General features: G+C 40.1%; 2 protein-coding genes across 2 annotated transcripts; one reads left to right on the top strand and one right to left on the bottom strand.

The window, feature by feature from the left end:
* Positions 1–1,318: 1,318 nt before the first annotated feature.
* On the bottom strand, positions 1,319–8,159 carry rasl11a (RAS-like, family 11, member A). The gene is made up of 8 exons (XM_020623711.1): positions 7,588–8,159; positions 6,173–6,229; positions 5,914–5,996; positions 4,164–4,204; positions 3,944–4,073; positions 3,699–3,774; positions 3,420–3,496; positions 1,319–2,231 (listed from the first exon to the last, which is right to left on the bottom strand). Exons 1-8 carry the CDS (start codon positions 7,742–7,744, stop codon positions 2,085–2,087), a joined length of 768 nt encoding a protein of 255 aa, XP_020479367.1. The 5' UTR covers positions 7,745–8,159; the 3' UTR covers positions 1,319–2,084.
* A 1,267-nt stretch (positions 8,160–9,426) lies between these two features.
* On the top strand, positions 9,427–25,992 carry usp12b (ubiquitin specific peptidase 12b). The gene is made up of 10 exons (XM_020623721.1): positions 9,427–9,578; positions 13,304–13,384; positions 13,529–13,612; positions 15,807–15,936; positions 16,482–16,738; positions 17,103–17,179; positions 17,357–17,440; positions 18,874–19,071; positions 20,185–20,263; positions 22,807–25,992. The coding sequence occupies exons 1-10, from the start codon at positions 9,531–9,533 to the stop codon at positions 22,906–22,908; spliced, it is 1,140 nt and encodes a 379-aa protein (XP_020479377.1). The 5' UTR covers positions 9,427–9,530; the 3' UTR covers positions 22,909–25,992.
* Positions 25,993–27,681: the final 1,689 nt, after the last annotated feature.

Below are 27,681 nucleotides of genomic sequence, written 5' to 3'. Positions count from 1 at the left end.
CTGCTCTCCTCTCCTCTCTCTCCCTATGCTTCTATATGCCTCCATTACACATTACTAACTTTGTGTCTCCTCTCTCCTGTAGTGTGTCCTCTCTCTCTCCCTGTACCTTTCTGCAGGTTGCCCTGGCCCTGGAGCTCTACGTCTCTGACGAGCAGTCACCAGCCACATCGACCTGATCAGTGTTTGATTGTTGTGTCTTGTTGCTTTTCTTCTTTTGTCTCTCCTCTATCCACTCACCCCAACCGGTCGAGGCAGAAGGCCGCCCACCAAGAGCCGGGGTCTGTCGGAGGTTTCTTCCGTTAAAGGGAGTTTTTCCTCCCCACTGTCGCCAAGTGCTTGCTCAAGGGGGATTTGTTGGGTTTTCCCTATGTAATAATATTGATAACAGTAAGGTCTAGACCTTACTTTGTAAAGAGTCCTGAGATGACTTTTGTTGTGATTTGGCGCTATACAAATAAAATTTGATTTGATTTGATTTTTTGGGCTGAGCTGTAGTGGAAAAGTTTACTTTGGCACAGTTACAAGTAAACTCTGCCTCATAAATTAGAGCGACATAGATTTTAAATGTTGTTTATTGGACAGTGTTTTGCCGTCCTATCATCTAGGCACATTATAGTGATTTTGGTGATGGATGTGGAGGTAAAAGTAACCGAATTACAGCTTCTGTAGCTTTAGAAAAGCATAATGGACTCTGGGTTTCATAACAGTTAAAACACATGACACAACCACTGAATATAGATGTCTGTAATTGCAATCAAAGTAGATTTTCATTTTCCATTTGATAATGCAATACAAATATCCTCATTTTGATTGGAAATAAATCTGTAATAACCATTTTTATGGTAATTTTCATAATTTTATAGTTCACTGATTTAAAAATAATGGCATTAGATAACACTGCTGTCGTAAATTTTAAACTTCCATTAGCAATTAGCTGAACCACATTAATCAGATTGAACTGAAGCACTTCATTTAGCAATTTTCCTTTCAAACTTAATTTCATAAGTTCATTATAGATTGTACTTATCCTTATCATTACAGTAAGATTATGCTCTAGAGTACACTGAAAAATACTTGTCAGTATAGTTTAGAATTTTATTTCATCAGTAATTATGTATTTTCAAATGTGAAAATTAACTGCATAATTTTTATTTTGTCATAGATCATGCACATAAAAATGCAAATCTCAGTCTTACGGACAGTCAGTAGAAAATAAAAGCCATTAAAATCCATAAATACCAGGCATTAGCCCTCTGTTTTCTTAGGACAGGCTTCTGTTCTGACTGTCACGTGTCTACATTTGTCTCATTTGCTTTGAATATTTGTATTTTGGGGTCTTTTCCTGTTTCAGTTTGGACTACTTATTTTTTTTATCAAAACTTATCAACAGATAGGATGTCGGCTTGACTTTATTTTATTTGGTATCAGCAAACTTAAAAAATGTCATTGCTCTTCCGGGGACTAACAAACTTAAACCAAACAAAAAATGAGAGGTTTTCCGAGCACCCTTCAGTTCCAAAGGCAACAAAAACCAACATAAACTACATGTTATACACGTAACAGGACATTAGAAATTCTTAGTCTTTAATAATATGATGCATTAAACCACTCACTTTTGAGTGATTTTATTTTATTTAATTTTTTTCAGCCTCAAGAAAACTGTCATGAATTGTTCCAAAATATTAGAAAGTCCACAGTGACAGTCAGCTTTCTGTTTATGTAGCAGTAAGTCATGTTGATTTTGAGCAGCATCCTTGTTGTACATAAGCCTGGGAAGAGGCTTAAGTTGGCTCATGTTGACCGCGAGTCTCATCCAAAATGCAGAAAAGAGCATAGTTGCCAGAAAGCTCCATTTAAACTTTCTTTTTCATCCATCTGACGACGACTGCTTGTTCTCTTTTAAAGTCCTTGACCACTGCAAAGGAGTTCAGCTGTGCCTTGTCATGCTATTATTGGCTTGAGTTCCTCCTGTCATTTTTCTTCGGCCTTCCATCAGAGAAGGACTAGAAGCTTTTTTATTTCCATGAAAGCATTTCTCTTTGCCACATATCTGGCTGCACATTGTCTTTGGTCACACCCTAAGATCAGAGTGTGGTGGCTGACTTGACTTTGGAGGAGAGGACCTGTCTGAACCTCCTCTTCAGCTCCTGCATGTTTGGAGATTTGGGTCTGGCTAAGTGAAGGCCACCTCTTCTTTTCTCTCCGTTTCCTCCTCCCAGTGCTCTGATCACCTGGAGGACAGAGAACACACTGACTCAACAAAATAAAATCTCATGTGTGAGCAGGTCCACTTGTTGAACCCCAAGTCATTTTCAGATCTTGAGAGACAAGTTTCAGTGCACATTTACTTTATTAAATGTCAAGCCAGGTCAAGCGATGATGTTTAGCGATTTAGAGAAATCAAACTACTGTATCTTGAAAGCTGCTAAGGAAATACATTTTAATATGGGATGAAATTCCTTTTTAAAAATTATTCTATTATTGTGCTTTGTCATTGTGTATGCCATTTTATTGCTAAATTGTTTGAAAAAACTGTAGATATATGGAATATCACCATTTGGAATATTATCACTGTATTCATTTATGAGAAGCCTAATAGCATTCATTCAGTGTAAATACAATAACTACTCCTCTTAGCTCAATTTTGATCTCTATAAACTACGACATGTGACATTTTAGCTGCTAAATGCTAACAGGTAACTTTGTTGGCCTGATGTCTGGTGCTGTGCAGCTGGTGTATGCTGAGTTTATCACAGTTTTTTGAATAAACACAGCTGGCTGCAGCAGCTGAAAACATATTGACAGCTTGGTAGCAGGCCAGTAAACTAAAACCATGAGCTGCTACACAGTATTGAGGAGGACTGCAAAGCTGGGCGACACTTCTCAGTGAATTTTTCACTCCAAGAGACTCCTTTCACACTTCACTTAGTAGTTTGTTAATATTAAAAATACTGATTACTGCAGATTTAAAGCATGTTATCAGTTCAAAAATGCTGGGATAAAACATTACTGCTAACATTAAACACAAGCTTTTGGAATCTCCCTCTTACTCACCAAAACAGGAACCAGTCTAATCACACCCAAATATAATGAGCCTCTGGGCAAAATGTCCTATTATTCCAACAGAACAAACAAATACACAGAACAGATAGTACCTCTTTCTGGACAAAAATATAAATACATGATATTTTTATAGTTGTTGGGGACTCTGAGCACCAGTGGGAAATGCCTCATAATCAGAGTTCCCACAGGAAGTGAAAATCCCTGAAGTTTGGTGGATTAACAACCCATAGCATCCTGTCACCGTTCTATAAAATTCACTCGTCAGGCAAAATCTAGCATGGGTTCTACAACCAAACACATAGCTAAAATCATATGTATTAACGCTTCACTGGCAAAATAACAAAGAGAAGTCCCACCTCTTGACAGAGATGCAGGAAGGCAGCATGGACTCCCTCATGGTTCTCTCTGGCCGAGGCCTCAAAGTAAACTCCCCCTGTTGGCAGAGTGAGTGGATCAACATTAATATGTTGAATTGGTCTGTACAAAATGATGTGCTTCTCAAAACTGAAGAGCACATTTAAAGAAATGTGCTTGCTTGCACAAAAGATTGAAGCCCTGTTTGTGTGTGTGTGTGGTACTGAAATAGACAAATAATTAGAAGGAGGAGTATAAAGAAGAAGAGGAGGATGCTCCACCTAGTGCAGCTGCTAATGTCTCGCCTTCATCTGCTGGCACTTGTCGGGCTCGGAGCAGGTCGCTCTTGTTACCAACCTGCGTCAGATTACAGATAACAGGATAGACAGGATTACAGGGATTAGGGTTAGTATGTTACTGTTATTGTCTGATCAAGATAAAAGTGGGAGACTGGTACTGAGACTGTCTTCCTATAAGAAAATGTTGATATGAATTGGACAGTCATTTTTTGAGACAGGGTACTGACCAGGATAACAGGTATGTTTCCAGAGGGGTGTATACGTCTAACATGTTGGTACAGAGGTTGGATAGTTCGGTAGCTGTCATTGTCTGTGATGGAAAAAACCAGCACATAACCGTCTGCCCAGTAGATCGACCTGGAAGTCCAGTTGTTATGCAGTTATTACAGGATATGTATTAAGTATGTTTAGCTCAATTTCTTATTTAAGTCATTTCCTAAGTCTGACCTGTTGATCTGCTCCTGGCAGTACAGGCCTTCAGCATCATCCTGCAAAACCAGACCAACATATGTAGTAAGTGTATAAAATAACTTTTCAACCTCTCTGCTCTGCACACGACTCTTCCTGCCTCCACACATCAGTCACATCTGTCTAATCTCTTGAAGCCGGACACCATCATCCTCCATCCTGCCAGGAAGGACTTTCTCACCCTCCGTTATCTTCCACAGTGAATGAAATTAACAGTTCTGAGACCTGGTTTTGTAAACACACCGACGTGCAAAGTGCCACATCGCTCAAGCAGTGTGGCACGTTGCACTCATTATGTGATTGAAGAGATGGTTCTAAAGTCACTTCCTCTCACTTTAGATTCATTCCTGAAATTGCTCTGAGATAAAAATGTAACTTATTTTTGATTGCCTTTGAGGGCTTCTGTTTCAACTTTGAGGTATAAAGAAGCAATGGCGTCGGACTGATGCCTCTGCTTTTTGAGCCTTTTCACTCAACTTGCCAGTTAAAGATGCAAATGCAGCATTTTTAAAGTTCATTGTAACTGCAGAACTTATGCTTGGCTCAACCAATCACTTAAAATATGAACACAAAATGGAAAAACCATCTTGAAGGTTTGAAATTTTGTGCAAGGGCACCATCTACAAATTAGTTAGCATGTGTGGGTAAGCAAGCCATCTAGCTTAGTTGTAAATAAGTTTAAGAGGTAATTGAACAGTTGTATTCACACTGTCGACACTGGCCCTAGCCCTGCTTTTTACGCGTTCACATGTAGCAGTAGTGGTGTCCTGATTCTCCCTAGGACGGAGGGGTAGGGCTACACAGCCGTTCAAAGGACGGTTTTCAGAGGCAGACTCAAAATAGAGTGGTATGAGGCTAATTACAACAAAAGTTAATTGTAGTAGATGCTACACACCTTAAACAAATCTGCCAACCTTCCCTGGTCTCAAAAAATTTCTTTCCTAGCATTTTTTTTAATTTGCTGTTGAAAATCACAAACCCATGCTTATCGACCACGCAAGAGAAATCGCTACACCTGAAGATGGCACTGTATGATTCAGAATTTCTGACATGAACTTGTCATGTCTGTTTACTTAACCATCATCATGAACTACTAATGACGCAGAGATCTTGAAGGGTTGTTCCATTTGTTAAGAAAAGATTTCAACCACTACAACTTGTAACTCTGTTTTGGGGGCAACTCAAAAATGAGGGAGCACTTGAAAACGAGGAATAGGGGTAAAAAATAAGACATGACATTGGTATTAACAGTCACACTGTGTGCCTTGGTCCTTCTCCTGTCATTTCCCCTCCAGCCACTAGATGTCTCCTGACTTTCCCCCTGTTCCCGGTCACCTGACTCTGCCCTGCCCACCTGCTCCTATATATACTCACTGTTTTTCACTTGCTCCTTGCCAGATCATCATAGCTCCTCTGTCATCCGACTCTCTGTTAGGTGTGTGTTTTATTTATTTTCAACCTCCTGCTTGTAGTTTTTACTTTGACTTTTGTTTGTTCCCCTGGGTTTCTGTCATCAGATTACTTGTCTTCTGACTTCCGACCTTTGCATATTCCCTAATTTCACTCCCTATGTACCCCTGCCTGGGTTTGGGCACCTGGACTTTATATAAGCCTGCTTGTCGTATTACTGTGCTAGTATATTATTCTATGCATTTATTTGTTCTGCTTATTATTCATACTGAACACGAAAATTCTGTGATGGAAATATGGCTGCTGTTTTTATGAGTACCTGGAGAGTGACACAGGGAGTATCCTGGATCTGAAGAGACACTTCCTCCCCTTCCAGTGTAACCTTTCTGGAGTATAGAGCTCCTGGGCAGAATGAAAGAGACAGACGGATGGATGAATGAGAAAATGGATCAGTGGTGGGCTTTCTCTAGAGCAGCAGACTTCTGCAAAGTGAAATCAGTCAGTAAATGCATTTATTTTTGCTGCTTACTTTAATAAAGGTGTCCTGTTTTATTACAGAAAGATGGAAGGAAACTCACCAGTGTTTGCTTCATAATCCCCTATGAACCGCTTGGTCAGAAACCTAACAATCAGAGCTGAAAAGACACAAGAAAACTATCAATCAGAGATGTAGAAAATTAAGTTAAAGTGTGTAACAACAAGTGGAATACTTGACTGAAGCAGCAACATGATCACATTTCTCTAACTAATCAGTATAATATAGATGATTATTTAGGGAAAATGTATTGTGCATAACAGTTGTTTGAGCTGTACCAAATGTAGTTTCATCTTAAAATTGAAATAAAAAGATGTGGTGAATCTTACATTTCCCATAATGCACCATGGTGACTTTCATTAGACCACCTCTGCCTGGTAAATGCCTATGTCTTTTTAACTCCACACCTCCAGTTTGCAACACTGACTTTCTCTCATAAACAGGAGAATAGTACTCACGGTGATGAGTACACTCAACTTGTATTACTAACTGAACAAAACTTGTTCAGTTCTGAGCTTACAGTACAATGGTGATGCTTTATAGCTACATGCAGATGTGTCCTCAGTTGCTATACACAGATTTTAATAACACCCTGAGATTTGCTAGAAATTGTAAATCCCTCACTTATCATTTGTCTAATAAATTAGCCACTTGCAGTAAATTATGCTAGCACTGATGTGTTTAGTCTATCTTAGAAAATAGTAACAGCCACTGTTATGCTTTCTGCCCCAAGGGCAACTTTTTGATGCCTTTTTCATGCACAAGTGCTTAGCAATGTTTTCTAAAACAGCCGCTTATCATGTTTTTAAGTCAATACTGAAAGAAGTAGAGTGTCATATTTATACTTTTACATTTATACTACTTTGCTTTTTAATTTTACACTAATGATTTATCTTTGCCTCTTTACTGTTGTGCTGCTGCCTGGTGGCCACTTTCCCTCTTTCCAAAATAAGATCTTAATCTCAGTCCTCTTGTCATATTTAGTGGTGAAAAGTAACTCATTACCTTGAAGCTGCTAAAGTACATACTTTTCCAATACTTGTACAATAGTATTCCCATGAGGGCCTTTTAAGCCACTGTGACTTAAGTAAAGGCTCTGAATACTTTTTACACCACTAGTTATTCTTAATAAAACTGAATAAAATTATAAGAGTAAGCAACATTTAAAATTGTCAATGTGTAGAATGTAAATTATCGCCCCCTGGCGTCCACTATGGGTGATTTAGCTCCATCATTTTTACTATTTCACTAGGCTATATTTCTACCTCTATTATTGACATTCATTTCATAGATAGTCCTAACAACAACATGTTGTATGCTGAGTAGTTTAATCGGTGGCTATCGTCATGTTGCAGTGCATGAAATCACAGCATCAGTTTCAGCCCCTGTGAAAAACTTCCGTAATTAATTAGAAATTGCAAAAGGCAGCCTATAATCCCTCCGTCCTTCTGTCCATACCGGTTTTCCCGACGTTGCTCGCTCCCAGCACCACAATCTTCACCGTCTTGTTAGGCACACAGTCCAGCAGGGGACACTCCGGTATGGGGACCAGCAGAAAGTTGCCAGACCCGCTGCTGTTCATGGTTCCCGGTGTAAGGTCGCCAGTCAGCCGCATTTAGCGCCCCTCTGCCCTCAGATCAGCCCTGCTTTATCTGGGGGAAAAACACTGCCCAGCAACAAACCCCTCCGCCCCGAGGATGGAAAATCACTCCAACGTTGCCATAATGTTCCTGCAGGGAGAGCGTGGTGCGCTCAGTTATTCTGGATCTCCTGGGGTAGATTCCTAAAATTCTAAAACCACTGTTGAAAAGGGGTCGTTTTTTCCTCTGAGATTCTAGATTTCCCAAACGTTTTCCAAGTATCCCAGCTCTAGTTCAGTTTTCCTCCACTGAGTGCTACGGAAAAGTTTTACCCTCTTTGTGCGTCTTTCGACGTTGAGATCTATTTGTTTTTGTTCATGTATCAGTATATCGCTGCATGTTTTAAAGCATAAAAATGAAGCATTCCGGTCTTCACTGATTCCAGATGCTTCTGACTCCGGACAGCGCGCAAAGAGACACAGAGAGGGAGGAATGTAGCTTTGGACCATCCCCTCTAATGTTCCCATGAGACCAGTCTAAGTTGGACTCCTCTTTCCAGTTTGTACAACCATATCATTAAGCTCATCGGGTCTAATTATAAAATTAAGGTGTATAATCATAAAGCTGCAAAAGAAATGTTTGTTTTATATGCTTGAAAAAATAAATCAAATCAAAATCAATCAAATCAAATCAAATTGGCAATAAATGGCCTAGATGAAGCTCATGTGTGCCAAAAAAAGCTCACCAACTGGCCATATCAGCACGGTCATTACGTTTTCACTGGAGTTTCATTTGATAAGGATAATCACCTTTATTGGCCAAGTATGTTACACACAAGGAATTTGTTTCAGGTACAGAACCGACGCAGCCACATGCGGCGCCAATTCAACCAGTGGCTCTAATCATCGGGGGCAACTTGGGGGTTCAGTGTCTTACCCAAGGACACTTCGACAAGTGGACTGCAGGCACTGAGATTCGAACCTCTGACCGGGGGATGACTGCTCTACCCACTGACCCACAGTCGCCCCCAATTTCCATCCCTCAGAGAGTGATCTATGGAAGCCCACACCTGTCATTAAAAAATACTTAATGTTTCACCACTGGTATTTTTAAATCATTCGTTATTTTCAGCCATTTTCTTTTTGTGGCGGTGGTGGTGGGGGTACAAATAGACAATTTCTAAGGAAACCACTATTGGACAATTGAATGCTAGCTGAGGTTGCAGCACAAAGCTTTTGTTCAAACTGCTGGGGCAAAACTATTTGTATATTTAATATGCTGTTTTCACTATTTTCTGATATTTTATACATTGAACAATTAATTGTTATTGCCAGATGAAAACAACTAAGCTCAATATAAACTAAAGAAATTCAGATCCCTGTACAAAAGAAAAGCCACAAGATAGTGGATTAAGGACCCATCATAGTTGATATTCAGCATTGCAAATTCCGGACATATCTGCAAACAATTAAATTATATGCATAAGTAATATGACGTAAATCTGCCTTTTGAGCCCCTGGACCAGCTTTGCCTGGTTTGTAATCCAGCTTTTCAGTAGTGATTGTTTTAAAGCAAAGGGTCGCACACAACATGTGATTTACAGGACAACTATATATGTAATAGAAAAAAAATCAACATGCAATTTAGTCCCAGATGAACGTCAATAGTTATTATTTTGAAATAAAAAAGACCGGAAGTTCCTCGTGCCATCCTCCGTGACTTGACAGCGCTAATAGAGAGGGCAGTTCTGCCGGAACTGTGCCGCTGCATCGGCGCTCGTATTTTCAACATCGGGGTTCGGTCCAACATGGCGGCTTACGGATGGAAATACTGATGACAGTCCGAAAGATCGCCTCGATTTGTACGATGGTAAGGAGCTCAGATTAGGTTCTATCGTTTGTGTTTGTGCGCTGAAGCTCTGTCCGGTGCCTGGACTAGTGAGCCAGGGCGTCACGGTAGCTTCGCTGTTAGCCTGTTTGCTAACCTCTCAGGGCAAAATGATAATAACACACAGGGTTTCCAGAAAGTTGTACAGCTTAGCTTGTTTACAGTGGCTCTGCAGTTCCACGGATACTAAGGTTCAGTTGGATAACATTGTGTTTTTATGCAAAAACCAAGCTTGGGTGACAATTTATTATTCGGCTTTGGTTTGCTTGTAGCTCATTTCTGCGAAACTGACAGGGTTGACCAATGGGCGAAACCTAGATAGCTTAGCATGCTAGCAAATGTTAGTCTGGCTTGTACAGGAGTGCTTGGACAAAGTTGGTTGCTCAAGTGGTCTTCCACATGAAAATCACAGTTCGGATCAGTATCATTATTATTACAGCTACTTTTGAAATGGCAATTACCCATTAACACAAAACAAACAAAAAAAATCAGCAGTGAATAACCAAACATATGACCAGAGAATGTAAACAGCTCTGTCTCTTAATCTGCAGCTGATGGAGAAATTGAGCGTTTCCTGTCATGGGATACACCCTGAATATTTCCTATGGAAAGCACACTTGGCTAATGTTTAGGTTTTGGTTGTCAAAATATGCAGTGCATGCTTTTAGCTTCAACAAACACATATAGTACAGTGTATTTGTGTGGATATATAAAAGGCACACCTTTCACAGCTACTGTAAGACTTCTTCCTAGCAATATAAATGATTCTCTCTTCACAGTCACTGTTGCCTCAGAGCTAAGTGCGCAAGCCCCTTGTTGTGTTTATAGCTCTTCACATGTAATGCTTTTAAAGAATTACCCCTAAATGGGTTTTTAGAAGGTTTTGATAACGTGATACTTTATTGATGCTTGTACAGAAATTCAGGGAGGTCATGGTCAGCTACAGAACAACAGCTCACAGTGCCTTGCTCAGAGATGCTTCATCTGGGTAAACATTTGTTAGAATGAAATTGAAGGACTGCAACCTGTTTGGCAGGTTGTTACAGAGATATCAGGAATTAAAAGACCAGACATTGTAACTCTGCTCTGTTTGTTCTGGTCACATTTAATGTGACAGCACTGTCTTTGTTTTGCAGTTGTAGCTAAGTCACAAAGGCAGGCAAGGAAGCTTGAAGCCAGAAGATTAGGTTTTATCTTTACCGTTTCCTCACTGTTTCTACTCACTGCACCTTTCAGAGTGGACAGATGGTTAGGCAGATGCCTTTTTAATTTGTTGGCTGTAGCTGCTTCTGCTGGTGCGTGTGTGAGTGTGCGTGTGTGTGTATGCTAAAAGCAGTAGTTCTTACTTAGTCACTGCTTCTGGCACATGTGTGACGTTTATGACCACGCACCAGGCCATGTAACATAATTAAGTGTGCAGTGCAGCATCATTTAACAATAGACAAATACAAACAAGGCTACCTATTAGCTGTGGTTGGCAGGTTTGTTCAGTGTGTTTGCCACTTTGGCAGCCCACCAGCTGCTGCCTGGAAGGCGTTTGTTTTTTCCGAAAATCAATGTGGCTGACGAAACCATGTAAGTCACTGTTAGGGCTGCAATAAGCAGAGCTGAGCAGTGCTGACCTCAGTATTGGTAATATGGTAGCATTTTGGGGATGGCTACTGGTGGTTTTAGAGAAATAAAATGTAGGAGACAGAGTAAACAAACATGAGGACCAAAGTGGTAGAGATGTTTGTTCATTTGTAAGGTTGAAAAAAAAAAACATATTATAAGTAAGTTATCACTGTTTTAGTAAAGAAAAAAAAAGAAAAATGTAATATGCCTGACATTTTGGTCAATTTCTTTCTTTTGTACTTACTTGTATTACATATTTCAAGATTTAAATCCTGATCTTGCTGAGAAAACGATCACGCCATTTAGCTGTTCTGGAGCTTTTTGATTCACACGATCTTCCTCAGCTGATGGAGTTTGAAATAAAGTTGTAATTGAATTGTAGATTTTCATTTTTCACAGCACTTAAAGGCTACGTCATCTCTGTTGGTATTAAAAGTTGAGATTAAAAATTCAGCCTGACTTTGGAACCAGTTGTTCAAACACTGGTTTAGTAGCTTTTGATCGCGTTACACATTTAACACTGGTGCCTTTTAGACAATTGAATTTAGTTGAATGAATAAAAAGATTTGTAAGAAAATGTTTATTTTATTCAAAGCTAAATGTACTTGATTTTAGAATCTGCACTGAAACCTCTTAGACGATACCCACTCAGGCAGTTGAAGGTAAGCTAGTCAGGATGCTGATGTAAGATGGTAAATGCTTTTCTTCAAAGCTGAAAAACCCTCCTCCAGACTGATATTCATGGTTAGTAAACGGTATGCAGCCACAAAACAGAGCAGTACCTTAACTGTGCTTTCTGTAATCTGGTTTTCACTGAAGCTATCAAACAGCCCTGCACAACTGGCAGACGTCAGTTTGCTTTCATTTCCATCAGCTCAGGAAACCGAGTCATTTCAGAGCTGTCACTGCTGAAAACATAAAAGATTTAAGGCGTGATTTTTTTATAGTGCATAGCGAATCAGTCTTTCTCTAGATATTTGCATGAGTCTCTGTTTGGCTGTTTTCAAGTGCACTCGCTTTGCTGACAGTGCTGCGCTGCTGGACACTGTGTTTATCAGATGAATAACCTGAGCCAGGCCTTCGCCGCCAGTTGACTTTACGTGGACTACACTGTGATTATGAGTAACACAGACGTGGCTCCATCTATGTAGTCAAAGCTGCATCATCATTATCATCTTCATCATCGCCTTCCTCCCTCCCCTACCATAATATTAGATTTGCAGCATCTCAGACAACATGACCCGCAGGAGAGAGAGGTTTTATGTTAACTTAAAAAAAACTTGCTACACTAATGTTCAGTTGTTTAAAGTGGACTCTGATCTTGGCCAGATTTTAGCCATACACAAATTTAGCAAAAACATAAAACTGTTTGGATCACTTAAACTTTATAGTAGACTAGAACCACTGTTGTGGTCTATCCTGTATATGTAGCTGAGAATGATTCAGAAACCTGTTGCAGAAACTCTCATATGTCTAATCTAGAATGTATGAGGGCATCATTTAGATGTTCTATTACAAATAGGTGAGTTTTTCCCTGACTCAGATCTAGAGGATCACTTTGGCACATTTGCACATTTTTTCTGTTTCTCTGTAAAATGCAAACTGTTAACGAGAAGTTACTATGAAACTAACTAATGATGTGAAAAGGCTGATGAACACAGATTATGTGGTGATGCAAGTTTTTTTTTTTTAGATATTTTTACCATTACATGTATGAAATAAAATTATTTAATTTATCATCCCATAGCAGAATTTACTTTTATATATGTTTTGTTGACTATAGCTGCAAAAGATTGAGCTACTTTGATAAAACGTGGTACAAGAGTCAGAGGTTTTTAGTACGCAGGTGCCTTTTGAGTCATGTAAAAAATACATTTAAACAGGTTTAAACAAGTAATGAGAGAAAACCGGAATGTAAAAACAGAGATGCGAAGCAGGAAGCAGCTGTAAGAAACAGATGGCTGACAGTCCAGCAGCAAACAAGAAGACAAAAGAGAATTTCTTATGGATAAATGTACTGTTAAGTACTTTTAACCACCACCATGCACAATCTTAGGCTTTTGAATATGTGTTTTTGTTGTCTTCTTCTCTAGGGCGCCAATGCCTCTGCCTTGGAAAAGGAGATTGGACCGGAACAGTTTCCTGTTAATGAACACTACTTCGGATTAGTTAATGTAAGTGTCAGTCAGTCACGCTAAGCTGAACACCAGGTATTAAAACAACATTGTAGAAGATTCCAGAGGAGCTAAAAGAAACAACAAAACATGTCATGAATACACTCTCCACTCACTTCTGTGTTTCTTTTCTCTTTTTTGTAGTTTGGCAACACGTGCTACTGCAACTCGGTGCTGCAGGCTCTGTATTTCTGTCGACCATTCAGGGAGAAGGTGTTGGCATACAAGGTAAATGATGAGAGAAACGCTATAGCTGTATCAGCCAGCAGTATCCCTTTCCCCAGGTTTATACAGTGTGCTGCTTGCTCACACTAAAACAATGTACTTAAATACTCAACAATACCATACTGGTCCATCTATGAGGGAGTATTTTACCTGAATGTTTGTTTGAAAAAGTGTGTTGCATAATATATGTAAGGACTACACAGCAGTTGTCATTGAATGAAGTGGGTGCTTGTTACATAATGAGCCTGTTACATGAGTTGTTTGTAGCCTTAACGTTGCTAGGCTAGTGAAGGTGTCCATGTCTTTTAGTCAGCCTCAGTCAGCTTTGGATAAACTTTATTGGAACTTGGCTTTTGTCTTCATAGCTTAAGCCATTGTTTCTGTTGGCTGTGATAACCGCCACTCATCATAATATTAAATGCCGAGGTCTGGGAAGACGGCTGCATCTGTAGAATTAGGTCCAAAGAAGCAACAAGAGCAAGTAGTCCGACAGTTATACAAGTGGCAAACAAGTCAACAGTTTGACCAGACTGATCCCAACCACTGCTTTTTGAGCTAAAAACTGAAGGCATGTTGAACCTGAAATCTTGTTAATCACTCAGAACTAGAGCAAGTATGGTGGGCTAGTGCTGCGCCCGAGTAGAGATGAAACTGTTACTGGTTTCACAGTAAACCATGGGAAAATTTCTGATGGTATTACTGTTTCAGGTTTTATTTGTCATTAAGACTGTGGTTGATTACTGCTCTTTTGTCAAAGGTGATACTAACTTCTAGGTTGGCCTACAAAAGTACGCCATCCCTACATCACTCTACGATGCCTAACCACAAGCTAATCTTAGTGTGAATAAATCCCCAGCTCTTACCACAGGCCTCAACACTACAGGCGATACTGTTTTAGGTAGAAACAGGCCCCAACACAAGACCTGTCTGGTGGATGTTTACAGGCAGGTCTTCCATTCACCTTTCTTTTTGACATTTTCCAAAAAACTTTGTCCAACCTGATATTTTGTTTACCAGCTGTCTGATCATCTGACCGCTGCAGTTTGTTGCTCAGGCATTTATAGTGTTAAATCAGCAAATAGGAGTCCTATGTGCTGCTGTATATGCTCTTGCATCCATCGGGGTGCCAAGCTGAGTCCTATGTGCTGCTGTATATGCTCTTTCATCCATCAGGGTGCCAAGCCAGAGTAGGAAAATAAAAACACAAGGTAGTAGGAAGTCCACAAGTGATGTCTGCATCACCTTCTTTTTGTTAAAACATCATTTAGTGCTGCATCATAACTGAGAGCAACAAAAAATAACATGTTGTAATAAAGTATAGTTTTACCAGTTCAGTCTCGTTTTCAGTAGCTGAGGAACACAGAGCCTGAAATGGCTGTGTGTTCAGTGAATTCCTTGCTGATGATTTCATGAAAAGAAAAATGCAGGAGGAAACTTTGAGAGCATTTGAGTTGAGAGGGTCCTATGACATGTTTTCCTGCCCAATCCAAGTACTTTGCCAAGAAGCCTGGTGTCAGTACATACTGTGATTAGGAGCTCGAAAGACTGGCTGAAGAGTATGAAACATGCTGACTGTCAGACAATGACGTCTTAACACTTCCAGTATATGAGACTTGTAAATATTGTTGGACAAGCCACAGAAATGTGGAATTTAAAGTATTTCATGCTTCACTTTACAAGGGAATAGGCTAGACAATCTAAAAGTTTTCCAACAGGACTAGCCTGGTTGTTGACATGGGATCACTTTATACTCGTTTTGACCCCTCTACATTGGCTCCCCATCAAATTCCAAATTCACTTCAAGATCTGCTGCATTCAGAGCCTTGCGTGGTCGGGCATCTGCTTACATCAGATCTACTACAGCCTTATGTAACTAGTGACTACTGACCTAGAAAGGTGCTATATAAATAAACTTTATACTTACTTTGTCCAAATACTGTTCTTGACGGGGAAGTTAGCAGTAATTTTGACCACACTTCAGGAGAACAAATAAATGAACCTGTTAAAATATTTTCACTCAGATTAATCAACATAAATGTCACCAGTGTCACATTCTGTGTGTGTTCTAGTTTTGTCACATCACTCCCATAGATGAGATCAAGTGTCGAGGTTCAACCTGACTGGATGTTTGGTCACCTCAGCTGCGCTCGGAGTTAAAGTCTTTACAGAGTGACAAGTGTGCCCATCTCCTCTCCAGGTGCAGCCGCGTCGTAAGGAGTCCCTCCTCACCTGTCTGGCTGACCTGTTCAACAGCATCGCCACGCAGAAGAAGAAAGTTGGCGTCATCCCTCCTAAGAAATTCATTTCGCGGCTGAGAAAAGAAAATGGTAATAATGCGAAATGATTGGTGTAGAGCATTTTGACTTCACAGCTCTGCCAGAATGTGCAGCTGTTGCTTCTGTCTGAATCTGACACAACTTCCTGCATTTTTCTCAGGAAAACATCTATCCAACACCAGGCGTTCAGAAATGTAAAAAAGTTCTTTCATCAGCTGTTTGTTTAAAGCGGCTTCCTTTCACCGCAGAGTGACACAGCTGAGCTGAAGAGGGAGGGGAGGGGAGGGGAGGGTGGGAGTTGGCTGAGAAGTTGATCTCACAGCTGAGGAAATCTAATTGTCAGCCAGATCCCAGAGCGGAAAGCACATGGAAAAAGACAAGACAGTCTTAATTGGCTCTTATTTCTCCTTGCCAACATATGGCGATGTTATTTATTTTCTGTTCTCTTTTTTTCAGCCCTCCTCCTTCCCCATCTGTCTGCTTCTGTCTGGCTTTTTATACATCTTTGTCTATATTCCTCTTTCCATTTCTCTATATATTTTTACTTTATTCTGTTTCTGTATTACTGGTTAAGTTTCTACCTCTGTCTCCCTTAGAGCTGTTTGACAACTACATGCAACAGGATGCCCACGAGTTCCTTAACTACCTCCTCAACACCATCGCAGACCTGCTCCAAGAGGAGAAGAGCCAAGAGCGACAGCAGAACGGAAAACTGGTGCAGAATGGAGGAGGAGGAGGAAGTGAGGGGGGAGGAGGAGAAGGGGAAGGAGGAAAGGAGACGCAACAGACCTGGGTCCATGAGATCTTCCAGGGAACACTGACCAATGAGACGCGCTGCCTCAACTGTGAAGCAGTAAGTGTTGGTAGTCTGCATCCACTCATGGCAGGCGTAGTCTGCAGAAACCGGGTGTCATCTTATCGTGGGTGACACAACTAACTGACTGAAAAATTTCCTTTTTTATGCAAACTCTTGCAAAATTTGTCAGAGTTGAACTAAATTCTATGAAAAAATGAAGTGATTATTTCCCCCCTCTTCCAGTTGGCCAAGAAACAAGTCACAGTGTGAACAACAAATATACAATTGTAAATAACGCCTTGATCTTATTTTATTGGGCTTAGTCTGATTTTATCAGTTCATAATCCTGTGTTGAAAACCAGTTTTTGTTCTCTGAAGAAAAGAATCCATGTGACTTTGAGCGTCTTCCACTGTGTTACAGGTGAGCAGTAAAGACGAGGACTTCTTGGATCTGTCGGTGGACGTGGAGCAGAACACCTCCATCACGCACTGCCTCAGGTACACAGTGTTCTTACTGGTCAGCCTTGAAAAATTAGCCTCTTATGGCCATTTGATATGAAAGGCCATGGGGGGGGGGAAACATGAATTTTATATCACTACTGAAGAGTGTGGAGTTTGTTTCCAAATTTTGTTGGACTGTGTTGCTAAATGTGTAGGTTTGTTTGTTCTTAACAGGGGCTTCAGCAACACGGAGACATTATGTAGTGAATACAAGTACTACTGTGAGCAGTGCCGCAGCAAACAGGAAGCCCAAAAAAGGTGGGTGACATCAGCTGCTGCTTTATTTCTCACTCTGCAGAATTAGTGTCTATTTTTTCTTTCTTCCTTCTTATACCAAGAACAGTGATGTCTTTCTCCAAAATGTAAAAGCTGTTACCATTTATGTGAGAAACTGAGTAAAATAGGCATATGATAGCACGAGGCTCTAGCTGCAGGCCTTATAATTGTAAGGATTTATACACCAACATGTATTTCTGTTGTTTAAAAGGTTTATGAAATTGCATCATCCTCATAACACATGCATGAAGACATTCTTGAATGAGCGCATTTCGTGCTGTGCGATTAATCTGTGGGTGCTGAGCTACTGTAATACATCATTATGAGAACCAATGTTCCCATGCTGTGCTCTGTGTTCACACTCAGAACACTTCAAAACACCATACCAGTTAAAAAAAACAAATTTAATTAACAACTGCGAGACTGTCACAGTTTCCCGTTTCTCAGTAAAGGCCTACCACCGCCTGACCTTAACGCTGCAGAAATGTGAGCAGGTTTTTGGCCATTTTGAAAATACTTGATCTTTGCTATCTGTCATCTAAGTTACCACTTTGTCTCTACATATTTGTGTCGGAGTGGTTCTAACTGCGCTCACGCTTGAAGCGGACACATAGGGTTACAGTTTGTTTCAGTAGGCAGTACCCCCAAAACCACATCTGTTGTTACCATAGGAACCATAGTCAGGGCCTTCCTGTTACATTCTGAGAAGTTCATCATGGGTGTTTTAAAGTTGATCTGGGCCAAGATGTCTGTTAATAACTACGGCAGCAGTCTCACCACCCACTGGCCAGAGCTGTTTGTGCTCAGTTTTACATGAATAAAACTTTTCAGACTGGAATCAGACAAAAGAAATACCCTGTGTCCAGTGCATCTGCTCACAGTTGTGACTACGTGTATTTTTATACATGCCATTCACTGTTTTTGAGTGCCTGCTAAGTGCACCAAGTAACATCCATTAGCTTGAAAGGGCTGTGCTGTCATCAGCAACTGCACCTCGCTTTAACACTGAGCAGAATGCTGTGAGAGCGCTAGCCAAAGGTTTGGCCAAATTAGGACGAGCACAAAGCAACTAAAACATACTCCTTGTTCGTAGTAGGGGGTCTGGAACAGTAGTGGTGTCGACATGGAAAGCTTTTAGAGCTTTGAGTTTTTGTTGACTGTGTGTGATTTTACTTGCCTCCTGGAGGTTTTCCACTGACCTCTGATAAGCCCTGCTTCTTAGTTTCTTTGATTTTCAAAATTTCTTTTTGACTTAGAGCTCCCTTTAGTGCACGGTGTGTTGACCGTGTAGCTCAGTTCAGGGTTAATTTTAGTTTCAGTTGTGATCTAGTATTCAGCTTATCACTCAGCGCTGCTTCTGAAATAAAACAGTGGTACCATTAAAAACAAAAATCCTCTCCCTCCATCTCTGTCAGGATGAGGGTAAAGAAGCTACCGATGATCCTTGCCCTCCACCTGAAGCGCTTTAAATACATGGACCAGCTGCACCGCTACACCAAACTGTCGTATCGGGTCGTCTTCCCCCTGGAGCTCCGCCTCTTCAACACATCTGGGGACGCCACCAACCCTGACCGCATGTACGATCTGGTGGCTGTCGTCGTGCACTGTGGCAGGTAGGTTCTGTTTTTTTAACTAGATATTTTCAAGTGCCCATGGCATGCTCATTTTGCTTGTTTCCAGCCTTTTAATGTTTAATCTTGGGTACATTCAGATTAGCTTGGCACCCCTCATAACTCCAAATAGTTTAATTGTTTCAGAATCGGAGAGCCAAAGATGTGTGCGCCTATCCAGCCGGTGGTTAAACACCACTGACTTTGATGTGGCAGTTTGGGGTTTGATTCACTGTCAGGGTACAGCGTCAGCATGGGCCCTTAGCAGGGAGAGGCAGTGCATCAAATCAAGCACCCCCTTTTCCTTGCTAAGCTGGTCTTTAAACCCGTTTTTACATGGGGAAAGCATGAGAACACATTATTTTAAGAACTCGTTATCACTCCATGCACATCCGATGTATTTGTCATAACATTTAAGTCTATTGTTTCAAATACATCAAGATTGTTTTCTCTCCCACCACCACTGCAGGAGGAGTTCTGGCCACTTCATAGAGTAGAAAACCACCGGACGTCTGTGCTGCTTTTGGATGTTGTAATGATTAAAAACTGCAAAAGCACGCAACAGGAAATGACATTACACTACACTATTTTACTGTTGCTAACATGTTGAATGTATCTCAGTTAATCCTTCTTCAAAGTGTTTCTAACATGACAAAGTGTCACCTCCATGTTGGCTGCAAAAGTTACATGTGTAACTAATGTGTAACTAATGTGCAACAGCTCCCAAAAAACAAAAAGGGCCAGTAGTACTATGCACTGAGCCTGCAGCTGCACAGCCCTGCTGAAACACTGGAAGCAAACACTATGTTGTAAATGTGTGAATTAAAAATGTAAATCAGCAAAACACTGTTTCACTAGAAATGTAGTTTTGTAAAAGAACTGTGGCATGTAAGTTAAGACAACTACATCTTAGGTCTTGTGTCACAGAAACATTAGTGTTTCGATCTACATGAAATGCTCTGGATGTGTAACAAACCAAAGTGCTGCAAAAATAGACTCAAATGAATTCAGTGAATAATGATTCTAACTGTGGACAGACGTGCATTAAGAGGCCTCTTGGGCATTTTTTTTTTTTCTTACACGTCTCCCCTTGTGTTCCTCCTCTGTGCACTGCAGCGGCCCCAACCGCGGACACTACATCACCATCGTCAAGAGCCATGGCTTCTGGCTGCTCTTCGATGACGACATTGTAGAGGTAAGAACAATTTCTTTTTACTTTCTCACTTTTCTCTCAACAACCGCATCCTTGGAAAAACTCCCTCTCATTCAGTAAATGGCAAATACATGTGAATTCAATGCAGTTCTCCGATTGTTCAGTATTTTTAAGTGTTTAAAAAAATATAATCGGTGTTTCAAAGAGTCTCTACTTTTACATAATTTAATTACATGATACTTTTTCCAGTCCTATACATTGTTATACACACTCACTGGCCACTTTATTAGGTACACCTGTACAATTGTATGCAATTCAGTGCAACACTTCTGCCTTAACATCTGTGTTTATGAAGCTCAAATTGTTTGTTTTTGGTGGTGTCATGAATGTATAAATTCAATTATATGTTTATTATTGAAGTCAGTTAAAAGTGGGGTTGAACTGGACTACATTATATTCAGAGGTGTTCCTAATATTCTGACCCTTTCATGTATGCAGCTGGGGAGGACAAAAATATAGAGACACTGCTGTAATATTATATATTATATTTTATTATTGATTGATTGAAACTTTGGTTTCCTTTAGATACATTTTTCATGTTTGCTTGTTCAAGTGACCGTGCGTTAACTCTCTGTTAAAGAATAAGGCCGGTCATTTTCTATCCTAACAGTGTTTTCAACACTTCACATACAGAGACTAAAACCGACAATGAATTGGCTCGACTCCCGATTAATGTCTATCATTCCTGGATTAGTTTATTCGTCTGTGACATAGACTGTCACTGTTGTTCAAAAACAATTAAAAACACATCAGTGAAACACGCCGCTGCACTTAGTGACATGTTTATCCATACTGCTAAAAATGTTTCCTCAAAAGCTCCAAAAGCCTTTTTGAGGCAACAGTTTTAACAAATATGTGAGTCTGATGTTCCATTATGCAGAAACATGTCACCCAGTGCAGTGGTGTGTTTCCTTGATGTTTTTAATCCCTTTTGAACATCAGTGGAGGTCTATGGCACAGACGAATAAGCTGATCCAGGAATAACAGACATTAATCAGGACTCGAGGTAATTGATTGTTGGTTTTAGTCTCTGTAGGGGGAGTGTTGAAAACACTTAATATAGAAAATGACCAGCCTTTTCTTTTAATGAACCGGGATTAATTGATGTCACCCAGTGCAGTGGTGTGTTTCCTTGATGTTTTTAATCCCTTTTGAACATCAGTGGAGGTCTATGGCACAGACGAATAAGCTGATCCAGGAATAACAGACATTAATCAGGACTCGAGGTAATTGATTGTTGGTTTTAGTCTCTGTAGGGGGAGTGTTGAAAACACTTAATATAGAAAATGACCAGCCTTTTCTTTTAATGAACCGGGATTAATTGGTCTGAGTTGTCTCTGTCTTTCCTATTGTACCAAATTACAGTTGTTTCTAGAAAATTATGAGGTTACTCACTTTGTACTACAACATGGCACAGACGAATAAGCTGATCCAGGAATAACAGACATTAATCAGGACTCGAGGTAATTGATTGTTGGTTTTAGTCTCTGTAGGGGGAGTGTTGAAAACACTTAATATAGAAAATGACCAGCCTTTTCTTTTAATGAACCGGGATTAATTGGTCTGAGTTGTCTCTGTCTTTCCTATTACTTGTACCAAATTACAGTTGTTTCTAGAAAATTATGAGGTTACTCACTTTGTACTACAACAGCTTTCAGCTGTTTCCGTTAGGGGCCACCACAGCGAATCGCATGTGTAAATTTGGCACGTGTTTACGCCAGCTGCCCTTCCTGACACAATCCTCTGTAAACTCCTTACTATACATCACATGAATTTAACATTTCTAATGCATGCTATTTTGTTTTGTCTGTGCGTTTTTCCTACTGTCTCTGGCAGCGATCAGGTCCCGTTACTGTCTCAATGGGCTGAGACTCCACTAGCAAACTGTTTTTGCTCTGTATTCTGTTTGCATACAGAGGAAACTGCTCAGTTATCAAAGACTGATGTGTAAAAACAGATCCCGCCGACAGTCTAGTTTTCCACTATGATGGGAAAGAGGCCCACTCGAACATCTGGTCCAGTGGACAGAAACTGGCAGAGCTGTGGAAGATTCCACTGAGTTTGCAGAGCTGAAACCCTAACTCATTATTTTTTATGGTTTGTGGAGATGTTCTTACCCCATCTGCCTCAGCACTTTCTATTTCTAGCTTTTACTCTTTTTCTTCTAGGTTATATTTGCCTCTTACTGCCCGTTTATCTCCACTGTTTGAGTATTTCCACCTGCAATCGAAAGGACCCAAGTGTTCTAGAGAGGATATTTTTGCCATTTGTTTTTAGCCCCATCCTCTCTCTTTTCAGACATAGCACTGCTATGCCAAATCAACAGCTACCCGGGCCAAGTCTTGTATATGTTAAGCTAATTGCCTCCCAGCTCTGTGAAAATAATAATAATAATCATATTTCCCAAAATGTTTAACTATTCCTCTGAAAACACCATTCCATTATCAAGAAAGTGTCGTTTTATAGAGCGATATTGAGAACCATGCATATCTTAACTTCAGCTTCTGGCTGCTTCTTTCTTACAGAAAATTGACGCGCAGGCGATCGAGGAGTTCTACGGCCTGACGTCGGACATTTCCAAGAACTCTGAGTCAGGATACATCCTGTTCTACCAGTCCAGAGACTGAACCAGCCGGCGGTAAATCCCCAACAGACTGTCACTCAACAGAGGTGGAGGGGCTTATTGCTGCCACCGGCTCAGCCCAATACGCTTACATAAGTATGCAGGCTTTATTCCCTGTAGGCGGAGCTTTGCACTGGAGCGTTGCTCAGATCAGTTGAGATGTGCAGGTTACATGCCAGCCTCCTGGATTATGGCCGTTCAAATCCTCTGAGCCCACATTGCAAAAAGCACCTTTAAAAACAAACAAACAAAAAAAAAAAAAAAAAAATGTGGCATCAGCTGGGAAGACCGAGTAGCACCAATCCATGAGGCTGACATTACCGTATGCACAGTGGGTCCGTTTTAGAGATAAAAGCAGTTTGGGACTGTCGAAATGATGCAGTGTGACCAATCAGCTTGTTCAGATAAGAGACCTAAGCAACCAGAGGATGTCGATTGTCGTCGTCATGGTCACCATCAGCAGCATCAGTCTTCTTTACAGTTTTTTTTTTTGTGTGTGTGTGCATATTATACCGCACTAACTTGGCTTTCCACAGTGAACATAAAGCTTTCCTTAGCCCAGTGCTGACAGACAGGCACCATGTATTCACCTACAGGTTAATCTGACAGCAGTGTTACAAGTCTCTGTCCAAACAAAACCACCAACACTACCTTCTATCAAATAGCTTGAACATGTACTTCGAACACAGGGCGGTGTTGCAGTTGCTAGTTTGCAGTGTTTGTATCATGAACTGGTGCTAATGACATATACAGTGTTATAGCAGCGTGAAATGAAACCCAGCCACAGCCGACAAACCGTATCCGACTTTGACAGATCTTTAGGGCTCATTGTCACTTTTCTTAAAATAAGTAAATTTCTTTGTTTTTCAATATTCAAAATAAGTAAAATTTTGTGGTGTAACCATTTAATTATTTGTGTTCTATTAGCAGTTCATGACGTACTGTAAACTGCAGAAAACGTGACTTTTAGAAGAACACAAATGTAAAGTCTTGGTAAAAATGACTTTACCTAAAGAACAGGGTTTTTTAATGGCAGGAAGCTGTAAAAACTGAAAAGGAAGCTCCTTCCAATTCACCTATTAGTTCAGATTTTGCAAAGCTAGCTGGCTAAGCAGTGAAAGTGGCAGGTGAAAGTTTTAGTTTAAGTTATTAGCGTCCTGCCATTGCGGGTCATGTTCTGCGAAGACATGAGAACGAGAGTGGTCAGGTATTTCAACATCATATGCCAACTTTTTGGAAGCAGGCAGATTTAACAGTTTGAAATTTGCTTTAGAAAGTTTGTGTTGTTTTAACATTTGACTTTTTTGTAAAATTGCAGAATATGCACTTTTGTATCATTTTAAAGGGACACAGAGTTTTTCTTTGACGTCCAAACTGTCACACTACATCAAACCTGCCTGAATGCTATGTTGTCCTTTAGTTCCTTATCAAAGTTTTATTTTTGGACAGCAGACCAACACCTCTGTACACACCTTGCTGCAGCTGTTTGAGTGCACCCTATAGTATAAGCTGTGCCTCTGGGAGCCAGTCAGACCTTTTACATGCTTCTCTCTGCAGAATCTTTAAATGGGAGCCAACAGTTCGCTGATGTGGAGCTTGTACTGTTGCTTGACAACATGGTATATTTAATGAAGTATCTCTTGTTTCAGTCTGTTTTAGCAGTTTAAAATGGCTTCCCCTCCTCAGTGTCTCAATCTAAAAGGTTACAAATTGTGATATAATGTTGATTCATCCTGATAGTGGAAATAAAGGGTCATGTCACTAATTGATAGGAGCCGCTTTAAGAATGAGGTTCTCTTCTTAAAAATCTGGCATTAAATTACTGACGTGCTGATAATATATTTTAATGGTAATGTTTTTGCATCAGGTATAAGCGCTAAAGCAAAAATAATTTGGTCGATTTAACAGAAAACTAAGTTTAATCATTCGGTAGTTTCAAGTAAGATTAAGTATCTAATAATAATGCATCACATTTGTGAAAGATTACTGCATACCTCTATCATAAACCCCATCCTATTTGGGTGTTTTAACTGTTCAACTTGCAAGTGGTATTTGTCCTTATTTTCTGATATTAGACTAAATTATCAAACTGACTGCAAAAGGATCAGTATTCTATATGGTTATTATGCATGGTGAGCATTGAGGGAGATGTCGTGCTTTACAAAGACATCCCATATACATTGTCTATTTTTGTATTTTATTTGCCTCAACACCTAGACATGGCTTGTTTTGTCTGGAACCATAATGTCTGGCCTTCTTGCTGGATAAGTGAGTTAAATGATTATCCAATTAAAATAGTAGCTGAATAATTTTCTGTCAGTCGACCAATTAGCGCTTGGAGTTGAATTTTTTTTTTTTTTTTTATAAATGAATAGTTCCTGCTCTATTGTCTCAAGGAAGTGTTTTGCACAGGGTGGTATTCATGCTTTCAAACAGGTTTATTTGTGCCGAGATGAGGAGAGACAGGAGCCATTTTAAAGCCTTTACTCTTTCACCCTAACTTAAGCCTACTGACCTGTAGTAACCTCCTTTTTTGGTCAAACGCACAAAGAATCTGGGTGTCTTTTCAAGCACGTTTCACACCGCAAAGCTCACGAGGCGCCACCTGACTGGCCTGTCTCCGATCAACAAATTAGCTCACTCCTTGGTACCAGGGCGGCAGCAGATGGAAAGTGAATGGAAACGCGCTGTAGCCATTAAAGTGTTTATATTCTACTGTCGTTGAGTGGCCTGGGCAACGGGTCAGGTATTATCCAACTGTCAAAATGTAGAGGAAAATAAAAATATGGTTTCTGCTTGACCTGTAAAATGTAAATTGGATTTGGACGCATCTCAACACTGTGAAGCCACTCGTTTTCTTTCTAAGACTAGAAAAGTACTTCTGGCATCGGTTTTACACAACATACTATATCCTAACGCACAGAGGATCAGGTGGATCCCTGATCCACCTTCTGGGCGCATATGGCAGTGTTTGCTAACAGTTCTTTTTTTGTTTTTGTTTTTTGCATTACCTAGCCTTGGTGCAGAACTGGCATAGTATGTATGTTGCTCCACACCATTCTTAATATTCAGCTGCCGACCGTTGTGCTTTTACGTCAGCGGGCTAGTTTGTTTAATCTTCCTAGGGTTTTGGCCCTGTTGTGGAAGTTCAAATCACAATTCACTAGGGGAATTTTATCCCACGGAATGTTCTTGGACTTCAGCTCCTGGGAGTGGAAGTACCTGGAACTTCCCTGCACCTATAGCTTTCAGCCAGTGGTGGCAGTAGTGAGCACATTGGTGTCAGGCAGCACTACAGCCAGTGAGCGAAATAGAAACCCATGGTCCAATCTGATTTTGCAGTTTATACTGACTAAGAGAAGAGAACTTTCTTGCTCAGGAATCTAGCCTCCCCATTTACAGTATAAGGCACTAGGAATATTGCCTTTCAACATTTTTCACATGACAAATTTTATAAAAACCCCTTAGTGCCTGAAATGTTCACGTTTCATAGTGATCCAGAGCAACATAGTACAACAGTCCAGAATCTGGGTTAGGTAATGTTAAAACGGTGTTAAACCCAGCCATATCCAAACGCATGATCAGTCCTATTTTTTTAAGCATTTAAAATTTGTTTATTTGAATCATAGAAGTGCACGGTCAGGTTCTTCAACATCTCGCTTAGCTCAGTTTTCACAACACCGTAAACCACAGAAGCAGAGGAAGTGACTTCAAACAACGCATTCCGAACACTTAACTATATTCACCGAGTCGAGGCTTTAAAGTCAACACTATTTCCTTTCCCCGTCTGTGCTGCTCTTAAACTCAACTAATCCTAATGGAAGGGGTTGTTGATCCACTTTGTTTCCATCAGTTCTACAATTTTCGGCAGTCTGTCATTGCAAATGACTTTAGACTCTGGTTACATCCAGGCACCAGCAGAATCTGTGGACTGTTTTGTATGTTTCAAATGTTGTTTATATTTTAAGCTTTAAAAATGCTTTTGTTCATAGTGTAAATGAAGCACAAAAGACATCAGATCAAAGTCCACAGATTCAATTTGGACCTGAATATGACTCAGTCTTTAAATTAAGTGCAGTTCTGTGGAAATCATTAGTCCCTGAAATTGTAATGTGTTGCTTGAATGGTTGAAATTTTGAGCTACACAAAGCTTTGAAACCCTATGTTGAAACAAGGCTCTCTTTATTTAAATATTATTATTCTGAATGTTCTATGTTAACATCTTCTTTTTAGATGATTTTTTTTTTTTTTTTTTTTTTTTTTTTTTACTAGTCTACAATTGTTGTGTAGGCAGCTCTGGATATTTGAGGATTTATCTTGGTTTAATTTTGGGAGTATGTGAAGAGAGATGTGTACATAAATACAGATGATTCTGAAATATAAATAATTGCTTGTTTGAAATAATCAGCACACCATTATCAGAAATCTTAGGGGATGTTATGTCTAAAAAGTACGCTGGGAGTAAATCAATATGCCTGGTGCCACCACCCATCTGGTTTTTTTCAGCTGTGGACGCCAAACAGCCTCAAGTAAATTAACTATGATGTAGCCTAATCTGACTGATCACACTATAATACACAAAAACTGTCTGGTTTCATTCAGATGCACTTATTTTGAAGAAAACTGCTGTGCAGAAAGTAACTGGGTAAAAACTGTGTGTCACTGTGTTAAAGGAAAAAATTCAATGTCCATAACATGTTAACCTAGGAAAGCATTTCTGTGGCATTAGAATACCTGGGTTTTGGTACACCAGGATTTTTGTGATAACTTAATGGAG

The sequence above is a fragment of the Monopterus albus genome, unplaced genomic scaffold (genome assembly GCF_001952655.1).
Source record: "Monopterus albus unplaced genomic scaffold, M_albus_1.0 scaffold308.1, whole genome shotgun sequence".
Classification (NCBI taxonomy): Eukaryota; Metazoa; Chordata; class Actinopteri; order Synbranchiformes; family Synbranchidae; genus Monopterus; species Monopterus albus.
This window is presented reverse-complemented; position numbering and strand designations above follow the sequence as displayed.

Bases quoted from the DNA above. Each gene is read 5' to 3' on its own strand.
- rasl11a (XM_020623711.1), bottom strand. From the start codon at position 7,744: ATGCGGCTGACTGGCGACCTTACACCGGGAACCATGAACAGCAGCGGG. The intron at 5,997-6,172 runs GTGAGTTTCCTT...CATTCTGCCCAG, and splicing joins GGATTATGAAGCAAACACTG to GAGCTCTATACTCCAGAAAG. The intron at 2,232-3,419 runs GTGGGACTTCTC...TCTGTCCTCCAG, and splicing joins TCCTGCATCTCTGTCAAGAG to GTGATCAGAGCACTGGGAGG.
- usp12b (XM_020623721.1), top strand. From the start codon at position 9,531: ATGGAAATACTGATGACAGTCCGAAAGATCGCCTCGATTTGTACGATG. The intron at 13,385-13,528 runs GTAAGTGTCAGT...TCTTTTTTGTAG, and splicing joins ACTACTTCGGATTAGTTAAT to TTTGGCAACACGTGCTACTG. The intron at 20,264-22,806 runs GTAAGAACAATT...TCTTTCTTACAG, and splicing joins TCGATGACGACATTGTAGAG to AAAATTGACGCGCAGGCGAT.